Source organism: Mytilus edulis, chromosome 12 (genome assembly GCF_963676685.1).
Source record: "Mytilus edulis chromosome 12, xbMytEdul2.2, whole genome shotgun sequence".
NCBI lineage: Eukaryota > Metazoa > Mollusca > Bivalvia > Mytilida > Mytilidae > Mytilus > Mytilus edulis.
The window spans coordinates 75,014,480-75,036,559 of record NC_092355.1 but is presented as its reverse complement, the minus strand read 5'-3'; the positions used below and the strand labels follow the sequence as shown (position 1 = coordinate 75,036,559).

The 22,080-nt window shown below is 31.3% G+C and overlaps 2 protein-coding genes across 4 annotated transcripts in view; both read left to right on the top strand.

Moving 5' to 3' along the window:
- LOC139499117 (nuclear apoptosis-inducing factor 1-like) overlaps positions 1-22,080 on the top strand; it is a 51,132-nt gene that overhangs the window by 26,502 nt on the left and 2,550 nt on the right. The window lies entirely within an intron of this gene.
- LOC139499282 (uncharacterized) lies at positions 33-20,697 on the top strand. The gene is made up of 10 exons (XM_071287951.1): positions 33-173; positions 759-881; positions 1,343-1,478; positions 1,806-1,960; positions 3,269-3,393; positions 4,160-4,265; positions 5,220-5,315; positions 6,717-6,845; positions 9,809-10,025; positions 16,340-20,697. The coding sequence occupies exons 1-10, from the start codon at positions 33-35 to the stop codon at positions 16,702-16,704; spliced, it is 1,593 nt and encodes a 530-aa protein (XP_071144052.1). The 3' UTR covers positions 16,705-20,697.

Below are 22,080 nucleotides of genomic sequence, written 5' to 3'. Positions count from 1 at the left end.
ACGCAAATTCGTCTGCTTGAGAGTTTGACAGAATGGCTTGGTGCTTAGATAAAAACAAGGACGAGAAGACCATCACATTGTTGATTAATGGAAGACAGGCCGTCCAGTCAAACGGGGAAGATTTTCCGGCAGTAAAATCAATAAAACCAGGAAGGAATGCTGATGAAATCTGGGTACATATTTTATAAATGTTATTGTAAAAGAGACCTGTATATCAGCGTCAAAATGAAGGCCCAAAAATGAAATATCTTTTTCTGTTATACATTGTAATATGTACAATACAAGTACTATTTTAAAGCAGTTAAATAACCTTCTTTTACTGTTGTGTAAACTTTCATAGAAATAAGAAAATTTGCCGGCGCCGTCAAAAATGAAAATTTGCCATTGCCGTCAAAAACGGAAATTTGCGCTATAAAATTTCAATCCAAATAATTTTGAAAAAAATACTTTGAGGCATAAAAAAACGGTTCCCATGCCAAAAAGGGTGTCTGTCTACAAAATTGTATTGGACTTCAAGAATTTAGAGAAAAAAGGGGGGGGATCGAGGGTCCAAGTGCACTTTATTGATTGGTTGTAAGAATCCATTGTTTCCGAATCCTGGTAGTATAAAAATAAGATAAAAAAAACTTATGAACATTTTATACAAATGCAGTTTTTATTTTTAATCCAATAGTAAACAATGTGTGTTTGAAAAAAAAAAGATGAGACCATCAGATACATTTAATTGTGATTTTAATATGTATTTATATATATTTCAGATAGCATTTACAGGCATGGAAAATGGCAGGAGACTTTTGAGGAGACTTTTCTCTGCAAAAAATGATTTTTCAAATATGCTTAACTTGGAAAGCAACACATTATTCATCACAAGCGTGTATGACGTAAGTGAATTTTAACATGTTGACAACAGGATAGTTATTTGCTGCAGGTAAATCTGCTTTTAAATAAAAGAGGATTTGTGGAAACAACTTTTGATGATATAAATGTGTTTTTGCATTTAATTATATGACATTCTCTTATGATCTTACTGGCTGATAATTCCATTCACAGGACAGTTGAATGTTATGAAAAATTATTTACTAGAGTAAAATAGCTCGATTATCAATCATGTAGAGATAACCAAATTGCAATGATAATTTATAGATATTGATATAAGTAACATAACATCAACAATGAGCAAAATAAATCACAAATAACCAACTAATTTAAAACAAGAGACTAGAGCCAGACCTTTAAGGTCATTAATAGTCAATACCAAATCATTTAATGTTGACAAGTTATCTATATTTCAGTGTTATCAATTCCTAAGCAAAACATCTATTATCTTTTTTTTTATATTCAGAGAGCAGGTGAATGTATTCCAGCCATACCTGGTTGTTCAAGGAAGAGAAAGGCCACACAGCCCCTTGAACATGTTGATGTGGAAGAAGGGAACGATGAGGGAGTTAACAGTCAGACAGTTGAAGAAAAATTTGTTGGTAATTCAATAAAATAATTTCTTATATGGTTTGATGGGGAAAAATATTTATATGTTGATGCAAGTTAAATTCAGTTAACTGCAGATTGAAAATTCCTGTGTTTATAATTTTTTAATGATCTATTTGATATTTAGGAATAAGGGGGTAATTTTCTTTTAGAATTATTGAAAACAAAATTATATAAGAAAAACTAATTATTATTTAAATTAGACTTAATACAAATCATGATTATTTTTTTCTAAATAAATACGGATACTTTTCATGAAAAGAATTATGTTTCAATAAGCAAATAGATAGTTTATGACCTGTTTCTTGGTTTTTTTTTAGGAAAGTTTGAACTTGACATTTTGTCAATCTATCCAACACCAGAGAAGTTTCTCTGTAGACCAGTGAAGCAACAATGGGTGGATTATTTAAAAATCAAATTATTGAACAGCAAAAGCCAAACAACCATCTTTCCGATGCTGCTAGATCCAGAGTGTGTAAGTTTTTCTTGATCATTGTTTTGAATATTATTCAGTGTGTATATATGGAAAATAGTTAATGAAAAAAACTGAAGTGAGTGCAAGGTTGAATTAAGGTACGTACACTCAATTGACAAAAAATAATAGAAATTATTTGATTTTAAGTTTGAATTATTTTCCCTGCTTTTGATTCCTCGGGTGTTTTCCTCTTCTCTTTTCCCGTAAATTGTTTTGTGTTGTTCTAATTGTTCATGAGCAAGTGCAGAATAATTGAAAATCCTGTCACAAAAATATAGTTCTTGTATAGGGTGTCACTGCAAATTTTCCACATCTAATACGATTCATTTCAGTACAATCTACTGTATGATTTAACCAATCACAATCTTTTTCACAGTATTTGTTGTGTTTCTTTTTGTCAATTCATAAACTTTATACCGATTTCCCTGTTGAATTTCCCTTTCTTTTTTTTTTTGGTTTGCCAAAATATGCATACAAGCCTACAGAAAATTTGACATTCGTTGAACACTAAATTTCATGGTTTATCTGTTCCCACGAAATCCACAAAAATTGGTATCCAACGAAAATAATGAATCCACAGTATTCATTAAAGCAAATCAACTAAAAAAATTCAACTGAAATTTAATTTGTGAAGTTTCAATTTAAGGCTGTATAATTGATTGCAAAATTTTAACTGATATAATAAAAAGTTTGCTAATTTTTTTCTCAATTTACAATTTTCTGTAATTGCTAAATTTTTATATAATCAATGCCTTTAAAAATGCAACACTCATTTTGTAGATTTTTTCTTCAAAATCATGTTCAATAGTGATACAACTTCTATTTATGCTTATCATATATTTCTTTCACTTTCAAAAAAATCAACATCTGAGACTGACTAACCTATGGTTATCAAACATTCCAAAATTTTAAGATGGCACAAATTTCAGAAAGCCAAATTTCAAACCAATAAAATATTTTTTCATTCTATTTTCTTTGTGAAACAGTTCTTTAAAGCGTTTGTCACACTTAAATCAGTTTAAAATGTTGCATCTTTATATTCATTATTGCTACGACTGAGGAATAAAAAACTGAATCAACCCATTAGCCTATTGCAAACATGAAAACGTGAACGTGCTGAAACCAGACAATTTGACGTAAGAAAAAATGATCTAGTATTGCGTTTCTAAATTCAATCAATATATATATATGAAAATGTGGTCTTTAAATGTCCTTTCTACAATTAACAAAAAAGTTTAAACTCTGTCAATGTAGTTTTATACTTACACACCTTTCAATCAAACGATCTATAAAACCTCTTAATTTCAGGTTTCAGAAGAAGAAAACTTTGATGCTTCCTTATTGACCACATACAGATATTATGCTTTAGGTGGTAACCATTTTACTGGTGCACTTAGGCATCTTATTGAAAGTGGAGAAAATGTGAACTACAGGTATGTTTATCTTTATGAAATATTTTTTTGTTTAAAAGAAATTTGATTTCTAGATGTTAAAACAAAACCTCACACTTGAATATGTTCAAAAATATTAAGGGGGAAAAACTCATACCAGATGTCATATTTGGCTATATTATATAATTTCCTACTCATGAAATGTACAAAACTGAAGTATTATAGGTATCTTTACTTTTTATGCCCCACCTACGATAGTAGAGGGGCATTATGTTTTCTGGTCTGCATTCGTTCGTCCGTCTGTTCCTGGGGTCTTTTGATTTTTATTATTTGCATTATCCTATTACTCTTGTTTTTTATATCAGTTTGATTTACCACATTACATCAACACGGAGTGACATTTTCTAACATCGATTTTTCTAAATTTCATTCTTAATATTGAGGTGCAAAGCCCTTCAATTGTTCTCTAAAGAATTGTTTTTTTAATTCAGTTTGAGATTCTTGACCTTGACATGCTGAAAATCTAACAAATGGTCAACTAATATTTTATGAAATTCAAATCTAGGTTGTTACTAAGCTTGATAAAAGATATGAAAACACTTCTAGTTTTTTGTCATGCTCTAAAGATGGCTAAAATGTCAAGAATCAATACATTCTGTTGAATAGAAATGGTTAAGTTATAATTTGTATCAATTTTCATTGATATGTCTGCCTTTTTTGCACAGTTATTTCCCATATCAATGCAAATCTACATAGGAATTTTTCTTCAATTATTTATTATCCATATGCTTTGTAACTTTTATCACAGAAAACTACAGGCTAGAGTGTATGTTGGCCTCACATCAGAGGAAGCAAGGATTGTGGGTAATTTGCATAACAAATCAAGCAGCACTGTACTGAAGCTCAATTTTCAGGTATGCAATCCAATACGAAGATACCATATGTTAATCAGAATCTTCATAAGGAATATTGAGACATATACTAGTAGTCAAGGTAATGGTTTGAATTCTTACAAGATATCTTAGGCAAAGGGTGTAATAGGTTTTTTGAGCTCATAACCCCTGTGAAGCATGGATTATTTACAATTATTCTATATCAAATTGGAGTAAGTCAATAACAATCAAAACCAAGGAGTAAACAAAGACTCAAAAAACCAAAGGACATTTACATCAACAGCCGTACATTGACCTATAATGGTTTACTTTTTTTATATTCTTATTTGGAAGGAGAGTTGTCTCATTGGCACTCACACCACATCTGCCTATATCTATATATTCAGCTCAGCTTTCTTCCAAAATATATTCTTTTTTTATACCCCCACTTTTAAAAAAGGGGGTATACTGTTTTACCTCTGTCTGTCAGTCCGTCCGTCAGTCAGTCCGTCCCATGAAACTGTCGTCACATTTTTCTCAGGAACTACACATCTAACCTTTCTGTATTTTGGTTTCAACATTTATATATGTCAGCCATACCGTGTGATGCGTTTTCAGATTCATCATTCATCGACTTCCTGTTTACCAAACACTTGTATGATTTTACACATGATAGCCAAGTTGAAAATTTTCGTCACATTTTCTCAGGAACTACAATACAAGGATTTCTGAAGTTTGGTTTCAGGATTTATATAAGTCAGCTATACCGTGTGATGCGTTTTCAGATTCATCACTCGACAACTTCCTGTTTACCGAACACTTGCATATTTTTACACTATTAATATTATCCAATTGCGGCGGGGGTATCATCAATGAGCAGTAGCTCACAGTTTCACTTGTTGTCCCTTCACTAAAAAATGAAATTTTCATCCTTGTATATATTTGTAAATTTTCCTTGGATAATATAAATAAGATTTCTATTAAAATCTGTCATAGGATAAAGTATTTCAAGCAAGACAGATAAGAAAAGAGACCGGGGAAAGTAACCTCCGGAAGAAACTAGAAGAAGCTTTGTGCTGTCTTGGAAATGAGGTAATATTTTAGCCTTTCTATACCTATTTTTTTTTTAAATCACAAAAAGCAATGCAATTGCTGGTTCTGGTAACGTTGATCTGTATATTTAAATCAAACACCATCCATTTTTATATAGATATTTTTTTAACCTATTTATTGGTTTTGTAATAACTTGAGCAACAGGATGGGTGCCACATGATCTGCTTTATACCCTTCCAGAGCACCTGAGAACACCCCCAGTTTTTGGTGGGCTTTATGCAGTCTCTGCCAAACTGTTTGAGGGTTTGTCTGACGGAAAGAGAATTTTTAACTTTTATATCAAACTGAAAAATCTTAAAATTTCTGAATGGCCGAATGATTTTTTGTCTGACATTTTGTCGGTCAAAACAGAGTTTGAATACAATATTTGTGTTGCTGATTCTTTACTTTTCTTTGTTGTGTCATGTCTGTTTGTCATTTTCATTTTTAGCCTAAAGTTGTTAGTTAATTACCAATCTACGACTTAGACTTTCCATTTTGGTATTTTTCACCCCTCTTTTAAAGGAAATTTCACCCGGTCTGAGTTTAAAAAAATAAAAATATGTGTTTTGCACTGTGTTGGTGATTTATGTTAGATAAAGTCTTGTTCTTTTTTTTATACATTCCATAACTAAGGGGGGATAAAAAAAAAAATTTCAATCTTAATAATTTATTCTTTATCACATAAATTCATTTACTCCATTTGATTTCTTTTATTATTCTCTCTCGTCAATACATTTCTGGAAATGAAACACTCTAGAGTTTTCTTCAGGAATTAATTTTAATGTCAGTTCCCTTTTTTTTTTATCATCGACAGATTTGTTAAAATAGACACTTCTATGGGGTGTTTTAATGACCTTGACATACTATTAAACCTTTTGCGCTGTCAGCAAAATGTACAGAGTTGGACAACTTCTATAGGGGGAGGGAGAGTAAAACAACCTTGACTGGCCCTTGCTCTGCCTGTGTTCACAGAAACGGACTACAAAAAAATGTCTATAAATGGATTAAAAATTGTTAAATCTAATAGTTTTTCAGGTCGAAAAGTATATTATTTTGAACAAAAATTACCGCCTACTCAGAAAAATGCATGAGCTATTTGGTGTTGACAATGGTTGATGTCTTCTAATTTGTGTTAAAATAATAATTCACTGTTTTAATCATTATTTGCCTCTTCAAACATAATATTCCTATTCGTTTATCAAATTGATCAACTCACCAGTTTAATTAGAACTATTAAGTAAGACATTTTAAATTTCAGACTAGAAATTATTTCATTGTTTACTTTTTATTATTGGAGTGAGTGTTTATTAATACAAATTCCAGTTAAGGTCAGAATCTTTTCAAAGAAGTTAATTGTACTTCTTAGTTTAAATGAATGTAATGTAAATTATTTTTCAGATGTCAAAAGATTCCATGTCAACGGTACTAAGTGTTGCGAGGTACACAGACGAGAATTACAAAATGTTCCTGCAAATAGTTCATTCCTTTGAATTTGAAGAAGGTCTGGAGAAGAGTATACCACAAAATGTAATTAATTTAAAAACTTATTAAATACTAATTAAGGAGACAACAATTTGATATTCTTTGGGGGGGGCATCCATTTTTATTCTGTGGGGGAGATCACATAGTCATATAGCTGTTTACATCTGTGTTGTTTTGATATAAATTTTAAAACACTATTTTAAAGTTTACAATTTATGTGATCAATATTATGTCCTTGGAACTAAATTTCACAGACAAACTGTGAAATATAGTTAAAGAAAACAAAATTTCATAGGACACTTTTTTAACTTACAACAGTTGCATGGGGATTTTGAAAAAAAATATTCGGGCAATAGCGGAAACTAGATATTTCTGCCAGCCTAAGTCAGGAAACAAATAAATAATCTGTTCTCAGTACTACTGGAAAACACAATTCAGTTGTAAAGGAGAATGAAAATAAATTGTTGTGCAGAAAATTTCACAGTTGTACTATAAAGTTTTATAATATGATCACTGTATATTTTCAAGTTTTTTGTCAAGATAGTTTATGATGAAATTGAAGTCACACCGTCTTGAAACATAGTGCACATATATTCATTGTAGTGTGATCTTAAGTTGAAGTGACATGCCCATTACAGAGTGATCCCAATTTATGGTTTATAATGAACATGGAAAGTGATAGTGCTGGTACATTTTCTTCTTTATTACATCATTTTGATATGCTACATTTTATGTCTATTCACTATTAATATTGATTATAAAATTTCTGTACATTGTTCCATTTAAATATAGAAATAAATTAAACAAGGCTTAGAAACATGGAAAAAATAATCAAGGCTCAATTTGCATTTTTGTTGTTTTGAGGCAAGTACCAATAAAATTATAAAAAAATGGTTTAATAGTGATAAGAGTAACAAATTATTACATCATTGCTCATGAATTCTGTACATCCCTGATAACACAATGAGGGCATTAGCTTCCAGACATATAAAACACTTTTCTTTTTTTTTTGCTCAATCAATAATGAAATGCAAAAAGTAAAATAATAATTAGCTTTTAGCAGCCAGCATGGTCAAATTTTGTCAAAAATAAGCTAAAAAAATAAACCCATTGATTATGAATTATTAACTTTAAAATTCGACCTCATTGATTCTGTATTCATGTGAAGTTCAATTTAACCCCTTATTTTGAGATGGATAACACGTGAATCGTATAGTTATTGAAGGTGGTACCTAACACTACAGGGAGATAACTCTGTAAAATCACATTTTTTATTACATTGAGTTGTTAAGGAACTATTAAGCTAATCTCAATGATAAAATTTAGTGTTTGTCAAACTGCTATATAATCAGTGTTATTTTTCTGAGATATTGGTAGGTTCAAATGTTTTAAAATAATTATATTTTTGTCAAAGTGTCAAAGTAGATACTTTGTCAAAATTTTATGAAAATAACACGAACTAAATTAATTTTAGTAAAGGCGTTCGATATCTACCACCTTAAAGAAAAGGAATGTCAACATTGAAAGTGAAACAATTCATTTTTATACGCCCGTCGTCTTTTAGACGGGACGTATTATGGTATACCGTTGTCCGTCCGTCCGTCCGTCCGTCCGTCTGTCCGTCCGTCCGTCCGTCGTCCACACTTCGGACAATAACTCAAAAACACTTTCACCAATTTCCATGAAACTTAAGTGAATTGTTTATATCTATTGACGTAAGCTCCCTTTCGTTTTTTTTTAATTTCAGATTTTAAGTTTTGGATTTATGGGGCTTTATTCATAAAAAAGGGGGGATTTTCAACACTTCGGACAATAACTCAAAAAGGCTTTCACCAATGTCCATGAAACTTTGGTGAATTGTTTATATCTATTGATGTAAGCTCCCTTTCAATTTTTATAAATTTCAGATTTTAAGTTTTGGATTTATGGGGCTTTATTCATGAAAAAAAGGGGGACTTTCAACACTTCGGACAATAACTCAAAAAGGCTTTCACCAATGTCCATGAAACTTTGGTGAATTGTTTATATCTATTGATGTAAGCTCCCTTTCAATTTTTATAAATTTCAGATTTTAAGTTTTGGATTTATGGGGCTTTATTCATAAAAAAAGGGGGATTTTCAACACTTTGGACAATAACTCAAAAAGGCTTTCACCAATGTCCATGAAACTTTGGTGAATTGTTTATATCTATTGATGTAAGCTCCCTTTCAATTTTTATAAATTTCCGATTTTACATTTCCGTGTTATGAATTTTTATGCTTAAAAAAGGGGGGATTTTCCAATTTTGGGACAATAACTAACACTTTCACAAAATTTTATGCAACTTTGATAAATTGTTTATATCTATTGACATAAGCTCCCTTTCCATTTTTATAAATTTTAGATTTTACGTTTAAAGGGGGATTTTATGAAACTTTGGTGAATATATTAATGTAACATTCCTTTTGATTTGTATATATATTTCTAGTTGATCATATAAATTCATTTAAAGCATAAAAGACAAGTTAAAAGAGCAACGGGCGTATCATGCGCTAAAGCGCAGCCCTTTATTATACAGGTAAAAACAATGATAAACATTTATTTCATATCTATAATACGGAATTAAATGGACCTAGCATAATCCAACAGCACAAGTTTGCTTAATCTACTATTTATATCTATACTTTTGTTTACATCGCTTATATGGCCATCACATGACTTTAGAGGTCAACTCGATAATTAACAAGAAGGCGTCTGGGAAATACCTGACAAAACGAAGCTACATATTTTCATGCTCCTGCCCTGTTTATCATTTATTTTAGACTTTTAAAAGTTTGGATAAATGTTTTAAATTGTTATAAATGAAATATAAGAATAACATGAAGTGCCCCTTGAATTTTGAAGAATCAGTAAAAACCATTTTAACATATATATATAAGATCTGATAATGCATCCTTTATGGGCCAAGAATATAAATAACATCATAAACATTCAGAAATAATAATAATCTAGTTATTTTACTTTTCAGTTATTTAGAATTCTGCAAGGCCTCAATAAAGAAACAGTTACACATGCTTTACAAAAATCAACGACAGAAGGCCTAAAAAAAGGACTGGAATGGATAAGAAGAGAAAAAAATTTAGCTGTTTTGAAAACTGCTTTTGTCAATCAGACAGATTCCCTAAACTGGGAATCAGCCAAAACCTTGTTTCCCCAGGAATCCTCCAGGTTGAGGGACTTTGCAGGTAATTTTATACATTTAATACAGTACATGAATATATACATGTAGCAGACACTCTCTGAAAGTAATAAGCATGTATTATCCATTTACATCTGTACACCCCGAAACTGGTTTTCAGATCTCTTACTTTAGTATTGACTCAGCCAAATATTATGAAATTTAAACACAATACTTATTACCAAAAAAAACATATCAACTTTCAGTTTCGGTGACATCACTTTTAACATTTGCACCTTTACTGTTGAAAAATTACAGAGTTTCTATTCTTTATCTTTATTTCCCTCGATCATATTATATAAACTTATATAAATTGCTAAGAACCACAAGCCACATGGATGACTTAATTTTACCTTTTATTATAGTCCGGCCGACCGGTGAAAAAATTGCTCAAATAATGAGGAAAGCACCAATTTTTGCATGATGGTACGTTTTTATGTACTGAGCAATATTAGCTATGGACCCACCGTCAAAATTCAATATGGCGGCTTATTTCAAGATGGCTGCCGTACGTTCTAAAATATTTTCCAGTATTGTACAAACCACAGTGGATTTGATGCTGAAAGCCCAAAAATCAACATATTTTAATGACTTGGTGTACTTAGCAAGATTTTGTTTTGATCTATCTTTGAAATACAAAATGGCCGCCTTGAAAAATATTCAAATATTCATTTTTGAGAATTGACCTGAATATAAGCATTTTATTGATGTTTAGTGTCATTTAGCATCTGTCCTAGTTCTGTCCTTTTGGATTTTGCTTGGCTTGTCATTTCATACACAAAGTAGTAGCTTTCTAAAAAATCAGCAGTAGTAGCTTTCATTAAAAGGTGCACTATTTGTTGTCTTGGGTCACACTTAAAAGGTGTGATTTGGGATTTATCTGCCTTAAGATATTATTCAGTGCCTATCTTATTTCTTGGGTCGCAATATTTTACAATTTGAGATATTATACTGTGAATTGAGAATCATTTAAACACATATCAGTGAAATGGCAGGAATGGAGGACAACAAGAAAAAGAACTTTGAAATGGTAGAAACTGAATCACTTGGGGAAATGGAGAAACCCACAGCTGAAGACGCTTTAACAGAGGACAGCTCAGAAATGACTATTAAACAATTGTACCAAGAATTTTTAGCAGATAGAAAAGCTAATGCTCAAAGAACAGCTGAGATTTACCGCAAAATAAAACAGAGCAAAGCGCAACTTGATAAAATATGTGTTGGTCTCATTACGATTCAAGCTGAACAGAAAGAGGCAAAGAATATTAATAACGAACAGATGGGAGCAATATCTCAGCAACCTCAGCAGTCTGAAGACAGGGTAGACCACAAGGCTAGTGGTAATTGCTTGGTGGAATTGATGGTCAGACCAATAAGATATTCAATGTTGTGGTGAGACGAATTGACAAGCTGATAACAACTTAGGAAGGAGACACAGTTCAATTTAAACGTGTATTTAAACAGCAGGGTACCTTCCAACAACTGGCATCTGTTGTAAATAAATTATTGGACAATCGAAATAAAGAAGTTAAAATTCCTGCAATGGACACATCATCTAAACATTAGCAAGTACAACACAAGTTTGCCAAAAGTACACAACAAAATCCATACCTTGAGTCTTTCCCCAATTGTAGTTTGCATGAACCATCAACCGCGCCAACTCTGTTGAAGGTGTCTTCACCTTAAGTCAAAATTCCTAAGTCAGGGCCCTTGGCCCTGCATGAGACAGTTCAAACTATTCAACGACAATCTCCATTAAAGAACATACTGTAAACCTCTAGTACTAATCAAGGATACCAGCAAAAGGCGTATGTGTCTTCTTACGCACATTTACCATCTACTATGAGCCAATAATATTTGGTTCAGTGCAGCACACCATTACAGAAACAATTGACTGCATGTGGATCCTATCAAGTTTCTCCAATGCTGAATGCAGTGCCTACTTACGGTATCATCCCCGTCGAGTCAATGACAAATCCTACATTTATCACTCCAATTATGACAACCTCGTCAGCTCCTTGAGTTCTAACAGGCTTCCCATAACAACAAGCTGACTTCACTGACCGATCCAGGAAAGGGCAGAGGAAACAAAAAGAGTGGCAACAGCTCTTCTTCAGACTCCTCATTGTAGAGAGAATATACCCGATAGCAAGAAAATATTGGTGCAAGGGACCGGAGCCGAAGCCCACAGCTCCCAAAAATGCAAAAACTCAATTGAAGAGGATCCTTGAATTGGGAGGCGTTCATTTAACAATTTGAACGAACTGCCGGATGATGACAATGGGAAACAGGAAAAATGTGTGTAGGCCCCAGATTGCCAGGCCGATGTTGGCTTTGAATATGCTCGCAAGGTAAACACAGATGATGATTCCAAGGCCATAAAAAAAACATTGGAGCAGCGCTTCAGCAAGAAAGACGATCAAACCAGATTGGAACCGAAGCATTCAACCAAGGATGTAAAGACAAAGATTCTTAATGGCATATAAAAAGTAAGATCACAAAAATACTGAACTCGGAGGAAAATCAAATCGAAAAGTCCCTAATCGTGGCAAAATCAAATGACAAAACACATAAAAAAAGAATGGACAACAACTGTCATATACCTGACTTGGTACAGGCATTTTCAAATGTAGAAAATGATGGATTAGTCCTGGTTTCATAGCGCTAAACCTCTCACTTTGTACGACAGTCTAATCAAATTCCGTTATATTTACAATGATGCGTGAACTAAACAGACATAATAAATAAAATAGTCAACATATGGGTACAGCAGTAATCATAATAGAGAGGAACCCAGCAACATTCAACAAGGCGTTAAAACAATTGAAAACCTCAATAGCAAACCAGATGGCGATATATGAATCAAAAAGTGACAATTATGACCATCGACAAGTCTACTTTGCTGATGGCGCAGTATCACCGACCGATAAAGGAAATATGAGCAGTCATTTGGATAATGAGATGGCTAACCACACACAAATTGTCACAAAACTAGCTGATGTTATGCTTTCAACTAATCAGTATAACCGTGGATTGGCCGATCAATATACCATCGGTTCTTCTGATCTGATAATCATGGAAGATCACCAGTTCAATGGACGATCACCTGATTAATATGCACGTGGAAGATTTTCTGAGCAATACAATCGCGGTAGATCGCCAGATAGAAATACACCCAAGCTAAATACCTATCGACCAGCAACACAACACCTCACTAAGCTAGAGATCATATAGTCCCTAAAGACAACGGTTAGCATGTCAACTCAGCAAGTTTGCATAAAACAAACCATCACAGTTCCGCCAAACTCAGAAATAACTGTTACCAATAAAACGAATAAAAATGCTGACCAGGAGTGAATTTTAGGACCATGCTCGTTGAATAGTTGCGAATTGGTTTCGCACGTAGTTGGAAAAGGAAATAGTTGCCCCTTAACCATTTTGAATGATGGCAGTCGTCTAATCCGCCCGAAGAAAGGTACACCTATTGATTACATAGAATAATTGGACGATGTAGTGGGTATGGCAGATGAAAACGCGATAAGTGACGTAAGACGTGGCATTGAATAGACCCGAGACAAGGTGCCCTCTGCACTGCCTCAAAGTTCAGATGAGTTACCTTCTATTCCACCACATTTAACCGACCTATATTAACGTGCAATCGACTTGTTTCAACCTATTTCATTCCAATCATTAAAACTGAAGGCTTTTAAAGATCAATTACAATAACATGTAACATATTGATCAACACTTTGAATTTCACTATTTGTTTTTGTATATATATGCAGCCATATTTGCAAATGTATTTGTTATAGAAATAACCAAATTATTTTATTTATATTTTAAAATTAATTGATAACAAATTCAAGAACATGAAGTCTATTTTTAAAGAATCATTACCTCAATTTCCGAAATTATATAGAATACCTTAGGGACAATCTTGATATTGATACCGTTTTTCCGCCATCTTGAAAATGGCAGCCATATTGGATTTTTCAGAGTGGGTCCATAGCTGAAATCAAAGGGTATATAACCAAGAACTACTATGCAAAGTTTCATGTTTTCCTCATCAAGTGAGCAATTCTGCTCTATATCTGCACCAATCGGCCGGACTATTAGATATGTTCCTTTATTAATGGGTTTACTTTATGCTTTAAGCTAACCTTTCCACTTGGCATCCTTGTTGTTATCGGTCTGTACAGTGTTAACTATTCGAAAAACCTTTCTTTTGAAACTAATGAGCCATTTCTAACCAAAGTTATCAAGAATGATCCTTAGGGTATCTAGAATAAAGTGTCTTTTTTTTGTTGTTGTCGAAAACATGGCCAACATGGCTGAAATTTGAGCACAGGGTAATGCACTTATTGTCCTATATCTAAAAAAAACTAAAGCATTAGGAGTAAATTTGTTAAGTGAAAAATTATCATTAGGTCAATTTCTATTAGCCCTGAGATTTCAAGACTCAGTTTGGGGTTTCTGCTACTTATTGGTCATCCTAATGCAATTAGTTTGTAAAGATAATTTTCATTGGACGTTGATAAATATTTTGAGGGGTAAGATTCCACGTTCTACCAGTTGGAACTAAGAAAGCCACCACTTTGAAATCCAATATTTTTTGGATAAGTAATTTCTCAAAAAGTAAACAAGATATTCACATTTTGAACCTCAAAATCTTCTGTTTTTTTCTATATTGAAACCATTTTGAAGCGTACGAAAAGTCAAAGTATGTTTAGTATTCATGTTTGACACCCAGAGTAAACACATTACTTAACAGTAAACTAAATTTGCGACAGTAAAACTACCTTAACGTCCTTAAAGCTTCAAATACAATACAGTTATCTCTTAATGTTAAGAAGGCCAAGCTTAAAATACAATACAGTGATCTTCTAATTTCAAGGAAATTCTATAGGAGCAGGGAAGTCCTTCAGCCTGCTAAAGGTTGATAGGGTGTCTAAATTATAATCCACATAATTTTTGGATAATTTGCCTAAGGGCTATTCCCGAAAAAAATTGTGTGGGGAGGGTTTGGAAGGCAGTTTTTGTCAACACCCGCCACCCAGACAATTGTAATTATAGTGCATTGTGAAAAAATGCTCTGATACACATCACCCATGTTTTATTAATACAATGTGACTTCCACCCACCACGCCCCCCCCCCCCCCTACATTTTTTCTGGAATAGCTCTAAACATAGTTTATATCATGATTTCTTTTTTTAAATAATAATAAAAAGAATGGATCACAGGGCTTATTTTCACGCTACAAGGTGCTCAAAATTGACATATTGTGTATAGATTATACATGGAAAACCATTGTTTATTGCAAGAAAGCTTAACTACACCATAGAATTTTGAGATAACATGTGAGAAGATAGGTTAATAGTATACTTTCAATTAAAAAACCATCTTTTCAAACTCAAATAAGAATAAATGAGATTTCATTGAAATCAACCAATTTGTTAAGTAAATAATCATCTCTAAGGAGGCTCCAGGGTCTAAATAGATTTTTTTTCTTGATATAGGATTTTGCTATATTTTCTATAAATGAACTGTATCTTTTACTTAATAGAAAAATGAAATAAAATAATGGGGTCAGTGTTAATTTACTCTCACCAATCTACCTTTGAAAGAAGCATATATTTTTGTAAAGAAACTTTTTTTTCTGTTGAACAAAAAGTAGAAATAGAAGTAATATTGAAATAAAAAAAGGTCTGAATTACAGAAATTGCTAAAATTTTAGTTTAGTTTAAGTACAGCATAATTGAAAATAATAATAAAATATAAAATTGATGAAAGACATTTTTGAAAATTTAAATTATAAAAAATTGGCATTTTTGCACCAAAGGGAGATAATTTTGCTGCTTTTTCAATGACATATAAACAGTGATCTTGGGCTAAAACAAATTGATTTTTGTAAAGGATTTTGGTTCCATATGATTAAAGTAACAAGAAATAAAGTAATAAATAAAATTTGTAATGAATAAAAAATGTTTAATTTATTTCAGAAATTTTTATATCCATGAGCCTCCTTAAATCGAGCAATTGTTGTACATGCCACATATGAAGTTAAAGATATTTTTTTAACAGCAGAAATGTTGTAGATAAAAAACAATAAAACTTTTTTCAATTTTATGGAACTTCATACTTTGAACCTTGGTTGAAACAAAGATTTGTATAGTAAGATTACTATACAAATCTTTGGTTGAAATGAAAGAAGTCTTATTTAAATTAAAGTAATTTAGGCCAAGTCAGTGAATTTGATAATAATACAATTACACAAGTTTTTATTTTCAAGGTAATTAGTATCTTCACTTTAATTTTTTCAGATGAAGCATTAAAGAAGAAAAGTCTTCCAACAGGATTTATTGAATTCTGCTCACAAGCCAGGGATCCATTGATGCATCCTACTGAATTCACTGTTAATTTTGATATTAAAATAAACAACAAAACATGCTCTGGAAACACAGTAGAAAGTTTAATTTGTAAATATAAGAAGAAAATTGTATTAGAGTTAGAAAAAAATAAGAATAATATAATTGCAGAGCATTTTGAACAGAAGTCAGTTGACTCTCTGTGTACACAATCAGATTGCACCATTGATACCCTTGACAATACTCAAGTGTCCATATCTGACACACAAATTACACATATTCCAGAAACTCAAATGTCACTCAATCTTTCTGAGCAATAATTATTTCATTAGTTAGTTAACTGGTTTTAAAACCCATCAAAATTCAAAATCAAATTTTTTGTTTGTCACTCTTTTTTCAACTGTCCTTACATCAAACCATGACCATTCATTATTTTTTTTTAATTTATTGACCAACCTTACACGTCATTTATAACCTGTAGATATATTAAGCTCAATTGTATAGAAAAGTATGAACATGTATTAAAAATCTCTCATTATACCCCTGCTTTAAAAATGTGGAGGTATATAGTGATGGGTAAGACTGTCCTGTATTCTTTATATCATTTTAAACTATGGCAAGTTAATATTTGCTCAGAAAGATTGAGTGACATTTGAGTTACTGCATTAAAGGGGCACTAGCTACGAGATGTAAAAAAAAATAAAGTAAGATTTTTTTTTGTTCAATCAATAATGAAAATGAAATAGTGAAATAATAATTCGCTTTTAGCAGCCAAAATGGTTCGATTTTGTAAAATTAAGCAAAGAAACATTAATAATTACTCTGCTAGTGAATTAGCCGATCTCATTAAATCCGTATTTGTGTGAACTTCAATTTAACCCCTTGCTAGAGATTGACAACACATGCATTGTACGTGTACTGGTTACTTAAAGAAAAAGAATGTCAACAATGAAAGTGAAACTACGGTAAATCATTTGATTACTGATATTCATATGGAATCATTCTTATACGGTTAAAAACAATGAAAAACATATATTTTTAATAATCTATAAAATAAACTCAAACAGACCTAAAAAATCCAATTGCAAATGTTGGTTTAATCTATTCATATTTTTATTCCAGTTTACATCGCTTATATGGTCATCTGAGGTCAAATCGATAGTTACTTAGATGGCCTCTGAACTAAAATACACACGAAACGAACCTACATATTATCTTCCCCATGCTCTGTAAAGTGTTTATTTTAGACTTTTGGTAGTTTTGATAAATGTTTTTCATTATTATAAATCAAATATGAGAATTTAAGTCAAATCGGTAACCACGAATTTGACAGCTACAATGTAGTGCCCCTTTAACAGAGTTGCAAATTTTTCTTGGATATGTGTGACAAATATTCAGACATTTTTATAAATGCACTATAATTATTGATTCTTATAGAAATGTGATTCAGTAAAGATCCTATGGTGAAACGTTCTTTAATTTCAAAAGTCAGTTTTGATGTGCACTTTTGATAAATGAAAAAAAAAATATCTCCAGGAATTGCATGTTTTATCTGAAACTAAAAATTTCATACTTAACAGTCCAATTAAACTAAGATTTAACCTCAAACAAATTGCAACAGAAAATGTTTGAGTTCTAATCTATAGCATTATGCCCTTTATATACACAGAAAAAAGTCTCATAAAATCAAACTTAAGGAGAACTCAAAATCAGCAATTTTAATTTCCTATGTAAATTAACATTGGAAGGGGAGATAACCCTTGCAAAAATGATTCTTTTTTGGTCAGTTTCTGGTTGTTTTTCTTGGAATTTATGTACAGTAAAGTATGATACTTTGATGAAGTTATGAGTTTGTATTTGACTAAATTATATAATTGTCGACTCATGAATGTGCAAAACCTAAGTGTTATGGGTAGTTTAATTTTTTCATGTATTTTTTATTAAAGAAATTGCACATTTGAACCTTTTTGAAAAAAATAATGTGAAAATTTGGTATTGTTTATATCTGTATACTATATTTTTTCAGCAACTTATTTCTAAAGTAATTTTAAACCAAAAAAAAAATACATGCTTAATTATATTTATTAAATTTGAGATTATTTTATACCTTTACATGTTGAAAAATTCAATAAATGGTCAACTAATGAATTACGAAATCTAGGTTATAGCTTGATAAAAGATATGAAAACACCTTTAGAGTTGTTTGTTTTACTCTAATACAGCTAAAAATCAAGAATCAATATATTCTGATGAATAAAAGCTATAAAGTTATAATTTTGCATCAATTTTTATTGATATTTCTGACTTCTTTGCAAGAGTTATCTCCCTTTTCAATGCAAGTCTCCATAGGAATATTAAATGGTGATTTTTTTAGTCTTCCTCAAGTTAGATTTTACGGGACTCTGTGCACATTTGACATGTTTGAGGCATAATGCTAAAGAATAAAACTTAAAAATCTTCTGTTGCAATTACTTTCGGGTAAAGGTCAAATTAATGCTAGATTGACTGGACTATGAGTGTTTTTTTCTTTAAAAAAGTAACAGAAATAGATAAATATTTTTGTGGTTATCAATGGTGAGTCAATCTGTCTTTTGATTTATACTTTTAAAAATACACATGTATAAACTGACCCATAGATATTGTATCTCTGCACTACTGTGGCATGTAAAAAATGTAAAAAATGTGAAACAGAAATAATTGTTTTGAGCAATTTTGTATAATAAGATTCTTGAAGTAATATAAGGTCAATAAACAATACAGATTCACTTTAAATTTTAATGTTGTCCACCTCAACATTCAAAATGTTGGTTTTTATCAAAAATGTTTTATTTACTAGAAACTTCAGAGTTGTAGTATAAAGAGAATAACCATACATTGTCTCAAAATATGAATTTTATTTGTACTTGAAACCATGATTAATTGCTTGGGACAGGTTTGCATTCATCACGTTCCAAGCCTTGTACTTATAGATAAGTTTTATATTTTGAATACAATTAAAACAGACCTAATACCACCAAAACGGCATGCGTCATACTGGTGACCTCATTCTAGTCATATAAAATCTGTGATCTATATGGCTTTTCAGCGCAGTCCAATATTTCTTAAACGGACTGGCAAATTAATGAATCCCTAATTTTATGTTAACATATTATATTGTGCATGTTATTCAGGATTCATTGCCAGTCAATATTGGAAATATTGGCGCTATATTCACTTCATTGCAAGTTCCTATTTGAAAAATTGACCCTAAATATACACATTTGATGTCTGTAATACACCATTCAGAATGAGTCTGTATTGAAAAATGATTTAATAGAAGTGCTATGAACTGGCTGTTTCTGTATTGGCACTGGTATATAACCCTACAAGTATCTAGTGCAATACAGCAAACCTTGAATCTATACCAGAGCAAGTACTTACAGAAACAGCCAGTCAATAACACTTTAACAATATATGTTTATTCTACATGTCATTTTGAAGTTATTTCTGCTGTCCTTTAAAAATTATATGCATAAATTATATTTTTCTCATGTATTTAATATATCCTGATAAAAAGTAAACACTTTTACTAGTTACAAGTCTTCTTATAATAACTCTCAAATTGTTATTATTGCAAACATATTGCATTAGCTAATAAAAAGAATTGAAGCTCAACTGTGATAGTTAAAGATAATGACATTTCTTATTATTGAAGAGATTTTTACTTTGTTTAGAAAGTGATATATGAGTGTAACAGAAATTTTTACTTTTATTTAAGAATGTGATATACATGAGTGTATCATATGCCCTTATATGTGATAAGCAAGGTTAAATATGTGAAAAAAACTGTGATAGTTATGAATAATGACGTTTATTATCAATAAAGTTTAACAGATTTTTTACTTTTTTAAGGAGTTTGTGATTTGTGATATATGTAATAGTCTATTTTTATATAGATCATGGTTATTTTTTGTTATAAATTGTATAAAATTTCTATATACTGTATGTTTGATTAGTTTTGCCCCAATTGTTATAAAAAAAAAATGGAATAGAGGTTTATATAAAACTGATAATTTGACAATGAGTTTTTTTAAAACATTCTTTTAATTTTTTACCATCATACTTATTTAAACATTTGAAACTTTCTGTCAACTGCTATAAATAGTAGTTTCCTGAATTAACTTGACAAACAAATTAATTAAAGAAACTGAAAGGTATTCTGAAATCAGAACCACAACTGCCATGAATTGATGTTATAACTTTCTTCTCTCTAATTTTGTATATTGAATATAACGAATTTGTTTTATTATGTAATAAAGTAAATGTATTCTGTCTTTTTTATCTGTTATATCCTGATGCGGTTGTCAACGTATATTTGTTCCGCCTAACAGAAGTTCCATGTAAACTTTGTTATGAAAATCATTGTCTTAATATATATTCCTGTCTATACCATTTATTATAGGATAAAACGCCTTTTCGGACTTTTATTTGTTTGTGAGTGAATTGGTCGAGTTTATTCACCAATAAATTCTTATAAGTCTTTAAAATTAATCTTTTTGTTATTGATTTATTTCATCTAATGATTAACGTGCAGTGAAATAAATTTTGTTAATGTCTGTGTTATAATCGCCGCCATCTTGTTTACATTGGTTACGAAAAGAAGTTTGGTCAACGTTGTCTATCGAAAAATAACCAACGTTACGTCAAAATCAACTACCGGAAGTCCTCTCGACCAATCATATCAACGTATTCCCTAAAATGCAAATCATATAAGAATTATTCTGTTTGGAACATAAACTGTAATATTTATTCCTGTGGAAATAATATTCCAGAATATATTTTCCTTTTGAAACTTGTGTTATGAAGGAACTTCTATTCAGTGACATGTCATACGTAATTGCCTTTTTAAGGTCTCAAATGGGGATAGATATGCCTCGTTGCTTCCAGTGTTTTGGATAATATTGTTCTGATTAATTTTAAGGCAATAAATTGCTATTCCATATGTATTTTTAACTTGGACTGATGCAAATTGAGTAGCCAAATCTAAACGGTGGATTTCCTTAGGTAGTATGTGAATTCTTCTACTACAAAATATATATCAACAAGCAATTAAAATCATGATCCTCGTCTTACAATGATTATCTGGATGAAATTTAATACCGGTACATTGTTCCAAGCAGTTATTGAAATGATTCACAATAAAGCCTGACTATAGTTTAAGAAAAACAAGTCCAAATGTCATCCGGCAAACCTGTTATTGTGCATAAAGTATAGAACTGCACAAAGCCAATTGTTCATTAGATAACAAATTCCACTAAGCCGCAGCTGCATGTGTATAAACTGTACAAGCAATTGGTGCAACTGTTAAAGTACATACATTAAGCAAGTCTTAGTCTACATTTTATATACCGGTATATAAAAGAAAATGTGTTTCAACATAGAACTTTAAGGGTTTGTAAATGTACGAAAAATATGTTTTTGTATGACTTGCTTTATTATTTTTATATCAGTTTACCAAAAGGACTAACAATGCATGCACATGTATTGTCTAACCCTGTAAACTAATTATGTAACTAATGCGTCAACTAAGGCTGTGCATGCACTGAGTTATTCAACTAATGCTGTGCGTGTACAGGGTTAGTTGACTAAGGCTGTGCATGCACAGGGTTAGTTGACTAAGTCTGTGCATGCACAGGGTTAGTTGACTGAGACTGTGC